The following is a 7,548-nucleotide window of genomic DNA, read 5'->3' as shown; positions in this document are numbered from 1 at the left end:
AGGTTATGCCATCCCACTCTGGACTCTTGTTATTTTTTAGCTCTCCAGTTGCTCTCATAAGCCCACAGACTGAGTGTGTCTTTGTGCTTCACTAGAGTTCGCTACTAAACTTTACAGAACTTACCCAATCACAAAGGCCATTCAGTCTAACACAACTCTCCTCACAATTGCTGTCCCCAGGGTCTTTGAAATGTTTTAAAACCCAAACACTGAGAAGAGACACTGTGTGTGTGTGTGTGTGTGTGTGTGTGTGTGTGTCTGTGTGTGTGTGTGTATGTGTGTGTGTGTGTGTGTGTGTGTGTATCTGTCTGTCTGTCTGTCTGTCTGTCTGTGAGAGCATTTTAAATGTGTGTGTGAGCATTTGAAAACGTATGAAGTGTTAAACATTTTCTATAAATTACTCGTTACTTAAACTACCATACACATGACCCCAGTTGTACTCTTGTCTATACAGAATACACACAGTCACACCTATTCAGCCAACAATGCATCCACACACTGTAAAAATACAGGTATAATAATGGTGTCAACTTCAACATGGCAAAGTGAGGTTTCAATCTTGGTGTTTTTGCTGTGAGTATTTTAGCTGTACTCAGGACAGGATCAGATCTTCATCTCAGGGCTGTTCTCAGTGTGAGTGTGTGTATCACCTGGAATCATTCAGTGGTCCTCATGCCATGTTTTAATCACACACATATTTCCACACATAATGAGTCACTGCATAAACAACTACAGATCAAATATATCACACATGTCTTGTGGTGGAGACAGGAGCAGACAAACAGCATACCTCATATAAATATGTCTTTTATTTTCATATATATTCCTCTAAAATCATCAAAACAGTCAACAAGTTGGCTTTATATTTTCAGGATAACTAATGCCTAAAAAAGTCATGAAGGTAAAAGAAAAGTAAAGGAAAAAAATCAGTCAGTAGTTTGTGATCCAGTTTGTTGAACGTGATCTGTGAAGTGACAAATGAAAGACAGTCTTCTGTGGGCGTGTCTGACTGGGGTGAGATGATCAGGAGATCACAGCTTTGTCTCCATCTGCTGGTCACATCACATCACATCACATCCAGCACCAACACTCCACACATCTGATTATTACTTATGACTGTGAGAACCACAGACACTAACACAGTTATGAACATAAAAACCTGTCATAACAAAGTTATAATAACTGTGTCATATTAGACCAACTGAATGTCACTGACAGGTTTCATTTTACATCTCCTTCACCTTGTCCCCAGAAACATCCAGTCTGCTCTAGGGCTGAACGATTAATGGATTTCAAATCGAAATAGCGATTTGAACAAATGGAATTAGTAAATCGCAAAGGCTGCCATTTAGAATATACGTTATGGAGCACATCTGACCTACGGTTCCTCAGAATGCTGCAGAAAATCCCATAGAATTGAAAGGGTCATCCCAGCGCTTGGAGGCCCGATATTTCCTGATAATGACAGCTGAAAAAATTGATGACCGCTGCCATTGGCTCTGCAGGTAGCCTAACACGTTGCCATGCAACACTTGCAACTTAGAAGTTCTGCGTGCTAGAGGGACTATTTTTCTCAGCGGAAGCCACGAAACGGCAATAAAATCATTACGATGAAACATTGTGTGAAGTTTCTTTTATCATTTTGGAAAGTAACCCAATAATAAGCGGGGTCCTGTTTGTCCTATCGGGATTTATTTTTCGATAATGACCTCAATTGTTCTATGCTCTATGGCAATTAAAAATGTAATAAATACATGTTGGAAGCAATTCCATATCCTTAAGTTATCATCTTTGCATTAGAATATAGTGAAGCTAATATTTTGATGGTATCTCATGTGGTAATGCTCCATCACATGTTTTAAATCTATTACACAGTGAATATTGAACTGGAGCTTGACTTTAAAACATTAGATCACAAATCAAATCGAACTTGAAAAATCAATTAGATATTGTCCCAAAATCATTCAGCCCTAGACTCTGGTCTTTAGGTTAAGAACTACAGCACAGATCTCTCAGGACAAGATTAAAATATTACAACACACTCAAGAGTCTCCTCTCACTTCACTTTACTTCTGTTTCTCTTTGGGGGAGGGGGGGCATCCTTTGTTCATAGACATTCGCAGTTTTATTTACCAAAAAGAAAAAAGAAAAGAAAAAACAAACCCAATCATTCTAATTTAAATCCTGTTGTCTTACCTTAAAAGCAGAAGTAACATCAGTGATAAAGATTCATGACATTATATAAGAAACATATACACTTATAATATTTACAGATCTGCACTGTGACATATATATGACTCATATGTTTACATAATTATTTAATAAGTATTAAAAAATCTACTCAGTAAGCAATTATTGATCCAGATTTGATAAAAATTTAACTCCAAGACACTAAAATACCGGGGTGAAATATCATTCTCTAAACGTAGTAAAAAAAAGACCGAGCTCCACAAAGTGATTTACTCAGGACAAAATCATCACAGTCATTAAGAGAAACCTCCCAGCCAGCACTTCAGAGATCTCACCAGAAAACATGTAGAGAAGAATCAGAGGATGATCATTAGAGTAATCTCAGCTATAATCACAGCACTCCTTCACTACAACCTCCATCCATAATGAACTACATCGTGCTTGTCATCTGATAATACAAATGTGTCATTTAACATCATGATCAGAACTGGACCATTCTGATTTTACTTATTTTGGATGGTGGCATAACCTCACTGTTGACAAAAAACCGACACTAAACCCAGGACAGAGGGGCTGAGTGAATGTGGTCTGGACTCTGTGGAGGAGGGTCATTGTGTCAGAGACGCTGTAGAAGGACAGAGTTCCTGCCCTGTGGTCCACATACACTCCTATTCTGGAGGAACTGGGAACTATGGGGAGTTTAGTCTCCTCATTATTGTGTCTGAATGAGTAACTGGAGGGAGAACAGAACAAACTCCAGGACTGATGATTATGTCCAAACCTACAGTCAAAACCACCTCCTTTCCTCCTGATGTCTTTGTATGACACTGATATGTAAACCCCATAATCCCCACTCCACTCAGTCTCCCAGTAACAGCGTGCAGACACACTCTCTCCACACAACACCTGACAACACCCATCAAATCTCTTTGGATGATCAGGATATGACTGGACTCTGTCACTCTGTGTCACCATTCTGTTCCCCTCAGACAGACAGAGGTGTTTATTTACTGTGTTGAGATCCAGTGTGAGATCGCAGGAATCTGGTGAAGTTGAGGAATAAAAATGACAGATGAACATGAAGTATGGTAAAAATGAAAACTGAAATGACTGGAATCAATGAAAAACATTAAAAAAGACATTAATGAAGTGTAACATTCACTATATGATAACCTGGCATTTCATTATATTAAATGCAAATTTTGAAATCACATACTGTTTTTCTAATCACCTCACCTTTTTGTCACTTATAGATCTTATAGATAGTCCTTCTCATTATCTCTGTTTAATGTACATTTAATTCCCTCTCTTTACAGGATCATGATAAACACCAAACAGTTTTTTCTCTCTCTTTTTCTCTTTTTCTCTCTTTTTTCACCAGTGTTTAAATGTAATAAATAACAGGTGCATGTGTGTATTTGTGTGTCCATGTTTTTTTGTGTGTGTGTGTGTGTGTATCAGTGTCTCTTGCTCTCTCTCCCTCACTCTGTCTGACAAACACACACACGTATGTAATTTCAGTTTCAAGCAAGGTTTTTTTCTGTGTGTGTATGAGTGCAGTGCATGACTGTGTTACTCACAGAGTAAGAACTCTTCCCTTGTCCTGGGTTGAAGAAGAATAGTTTTGGCCACTATAGGAGACAGGGACTGATTATTCACCTCATCACCATTAAACTGATTTTGAAAATAAAGAATTGTTATAAGATTTCAGTAACAATATCTAAATTCCCAAACCTTGTTTAGAAAGTCTTCCAATCTCCTCCTTACAGAAATCCTCTAGTTGGTCTCCCAGCTGACAGACAGATTTTCCTACATCAGCAAAGGAGAGGTGTGGACTGACAGTGATGCTGGGTAAATCTTCTGATCCAGGACCACAGAGAGACAGGATACTCTACACACACACACATACACACACACACACACACACACATAGAAAAACACAAGTTCAAAATTTTGTACTTAGTACAGAAACAACATTATACAGTTTAAAAACATTTTTGACTGAGAAGTGAAGCAGTTCTAGATGCAAGGGGAGAGAGCAGACATGGAAAACTGTATACACACACATGCGCGCGCGCGCACACACACACACACAAACAAGTGAATTCAAGCACTGTAATTTAAAGGAACACTTTGTCCTCCACTGTTACCTGGAGGAAATGAATGTGATCCTCTGTGTATGAAAGCTGCTCCAGTTCAGCATCGATCCTCCTCAGATCAGAAATCTCCTGCTCCAGTCGCTCCAGGACTCCTTCAGCCCAACTCAATTCACTCCTCTCCTGATCTCTGATCAGTTCTGTCACCTCACAACACCTTCTCTCAATGGAGCGGATCAGCTCAGTAAAGATACTCTCACTGTCTTCCACTGCTGCCTGTGCAGAGCGCTGTTAGGAGACACACACACACACACACACACACACACACACAGAGGAGAGGGGTTCATTACAATCACACACTTCACTCAGCTCTTACTCAGCCAGTCTGTTCCCTACACTGTGACTCAGTGGGATTGGACAGTAGCCCAACACTGGACTCCTCACTGACTGACTGGAGGAGAGCCCTGACTGAGCCCTCAAATGACTCCTCCAGCAGCCAGCTCTTGTCTTCTCCTCTGTTCAACACTCACCCTCAGAGACTCCACAGCCTTTCTCAGCTCCTGCACCTCCTTCTCTCTCTCCTGGATTCTCTGCTGGGCTTTCCTCTGAGTTTCTCCCAACTGTTTCTGTGTGTGAACATAAGATGATACAACGTCATGGTCAGAGACTGTATCTATTTATGGTTATAACTCATAGTTTACCACAGTGTGGCCCCCAGAAGTCATTCTTTGGGTTAAGAGCTATACTCAGTGATGTAAGAGTATCTCTCTCAAAGGCTCTGCTTGGGGCAAATAGGCCACTATAGTCCTTCATTTAAGTACTCGAACTTTCGAGCTAGGTGACAAGCGGGATAGCCAAACAAACTTGCTTGCTGTTTTCGCAACCATGCCCCCAGTGCAAAATGAGGTAGGGCAAAACTTTACATTTGGTTCAAGCTTATACCCTTTTGAAAAGGTAGGCTTGTAATTTATTCATATGTTACTGGGCATATATCCCTATTTTGTAAAGCAAACACATCCCAATTTATGACAGCCCTAAGATGCCATGAATTTACATTTTATTTAGATTCTGTTTTCCCAAGATCTTGACTTATTTATAACATTATTCTGAAATAACGAAATTTTCTTTCCTAAGATAATGACATAAATAATTCGAGATCTTGAGAAAACAACCGTTTTCCCATGATAGCAAAATAATTGTCAACGCAGCCGGCACGTGACCGACCTTCAACGTTGAAATGTGGTTGTAAAAACGTTGAAACAACATTTGATGCTAATGTCTGTAGAAATGTTAGCAAAATACTCATAAATCAGCATTGAAATTTCAACGGTCAAAGATCTGTACGTTGAACCAATTGAAGCAAAAGACAATTTTAACAGCTGCTTCCACTCATATTTACTCAGGAAAGTGCTATGATATCTTTTTCCAGGGAGTCTCATTTGATCACATTCAAGCTTTACTACTGACTTATTTAGGGGATGTTTACTGGTGTTTGGGGGATATCTGTTTCTATGTCTTAAGCTTTAATGTTACAGGTAGTAATTTGGGACGTCACCATTTTGGTGAAGTGTAGCCAGAGGTATCAGGATGGTTGTTGTAATAGCCTTACAGATGTTAATAAACACAACAGAAAAAAGTAAATATTTATTGAAGCACACTGTTCATTACAGTCCCAATTTGGTGTCTCTGACAACCTTAAAGCTTTTGTTTCTTTATTCGTTGTATGGTGATTTCTCCAAAATATATATTGATCAAATGTATTAATAGCCTGGCATAACCCACCAGAATAATAAGTAGTTTAGAACTTGTCACCGCTTGTCTGAGTCGTTGTTTTACAGAACAGCATTATCAAGATGTGAAGATAGTAAAAGTGGCCAGTAGGTGTCACCGTGGAGATGGGTGTCTGATTATTTGGAAACTTCCGGCACAATTGCTTCGAACGTTTCAGTGTTTCACAAAGCCTCGCTTTGCCCACCACTATGATTCATTCATTCATTCACTGCAGCGCCATAAGGTTGGGTGACATTAGATCATAAACAGGACATTAGGGGAATAGGCTTCATTTGTCTGTTCAAGTCTTCCATTAATATTTTCACGCAAGACAAAGTAAGCCCTTTCAAATATCAGTAATTGTGATTGTGTAATTTAATTTGAAAAAGTAATTAGTTACATTACTCATTACTGCCAAAAGCTGAGGAATTACATCAATGCGTTACTTCCAACACTAGTGTTGTCTGATTAAAGTTAAAAATGTATGCCCCTCATACCATCAGAGAACAATAACAATTAAATTGGTCATTCAGAAATTTATGTGAAGATAAACAGCCTCTGATTTGACCAAATCCAGATGGTAATTAGACTCTAACTAACATTCTCATTGAGCTGTAAGGGAAGTCCCTGCACATACCTGTCTTTCAGTCCTCTCTGCTGCCACTGATGCTCTTTTATGATCTCTGTGTTCATCCACCATACACAGATAACACAGGAACTGATGGTCGGTTTGACACCAAAGTTCTATCAGTTTGTTGTGACGGTTACAGATCTTGTCCTGTAGTTGTGTGGAGGCTTTGACCAGCGTGTGTTTCTGGAAGGCAGGAGATTCATAGTGAGGCTGGAGGTGAGTCTGACAGTATGAAGCCAGACATGTCAGACAGGACTTGATGGCTTTTTTTTTCTTCCCAATGCAAAAATCACACTCCACATCTCCAGGTCCTGCATAACAGTGAGCAGGAGGAGCAGAAACTCGGAGTCCTGTCTTCTTCAGTTTCTCCACCACTTTAGCCAGTATGGTGTTTTTACCCAGAACTGGTCTTGGAGTGAAGGTCTCTCTGCACTGGGGGCAGCTGTAGACTCCCTTCTGATCATCCTGATCCCAGCAGCCCTTAATACAGCCCATACAGTAACTGTGTCCACAAGGAATAGTCACAGGATCCTTAAGGAGATCCAGACAGACTGGACACACGAACTGGTCCTGAAACTCTGAAATACTGGCATCTGACATTTTCCCAAACTCTTGTTGCCTAAGATTATACATCTGAACTCCGACAGGCACTGAAAGGAAACCTGTCTCCTCTCACCATTTAACGAAGTGTACTACAACCTGAGAGGGTTTCCTTATGGAGGGTGAGCAAAGTCAGAATTGTTTTATTATCTGGAAGAGGGAATGTAGTAAATAATGAGAGTTATTTCCTTGTTTGTTGCTTCTGTATGAGTCTGGCCCTGCGCTCAAAGCGGCAAATCGCCAAGTCGCTGTGTCGCTGAC

General features: G+C 40.0%; 1 protein-coding gene across 3 annotated transcripts; it reads right to left on the bottom strand.

The window, feature by feature from the left end:
* Positions 1–2,697: 2,697 nt before the first annotated feature.
* LOC115813599 (tripartite motif-containing protein 16-like) lies at positions 2,698–7,287 on the bottom strand. 3 transcript variants are annotated; one of them, XM_030776102.1, is made up of 6 exons: positions 6,694–7,287; positions 4,817–4,912; positions 4,341–4,574; positions 3,921–4,081; positions 3,771–3,814; positions 2,698–3,233 (listed from the first exon to the last, which is right to left on the bottom strand). In XM_030776102.1, the coding sequence occupies exons 1-6, from the start codon at positions 7,285–7,287 to the stop codon at positions 2,698–2,700; spliced, it is 1,665 nt and encodes a 554-aa protein (XP_030631962.1). The 3 variants fall into 3 exon arrangements, with proteins under 3 accessions (XP_030631962.1, XP_030631961.1, XP_030631963.1); XM_030776101.1 differs by having other exon boundaries at positions 3,771–3,821; positions 3,925–4,081; XM_030776103.1 differs by having other exon boundaries at positions 3,771–3,821; positions 3,958–4,081.
* Positions 7,288–7,548: the final 261 nt, after the last annotated feature.

Source organism: Chanos chanos, chromosome 6 (assembly GCF_902362185.1).
Source record: "Chanos chanos chromosome 6, fChaCha1.1, whole genome shotgun sequence".
In the NCBI taxonomy this organism is placed as follows: domain Eukaryota; kingdom Metazoa; phylum Chordata; class Actinopteri; order Gonorynchiformes; family Chanidae; genus Chanos; species Chanos chanos.
This window is presented reverse-complemented; position numbering and strand designations above follow the sequence as displayed.

Bases quoted from the DNA above. Each gene is read 5' to 3' on its own strand.
- LOC115813599 (XM_030776101.1), bottom strand. From the start codon at position 7,287: ATGTCAGATGCCAGTATTTCAGAGTTTCAGGACCAGTTCGTGTGTCCA. The intron at 4,082-4,340 runs GTAACAGTGGAG...GTGTGTGTGTAG, and splicing joins ATCACATTCATTTCCTCCAG to AGTATCCTGTCTCTCTGTGG. The intron at 3,822-3,924 runs GTTTGGGAATTT...TGTCTCCTATAG, and splicing joins TGGAAGACTTTCTAAACAAG to TGGCCAAAACTATTCTTCTT.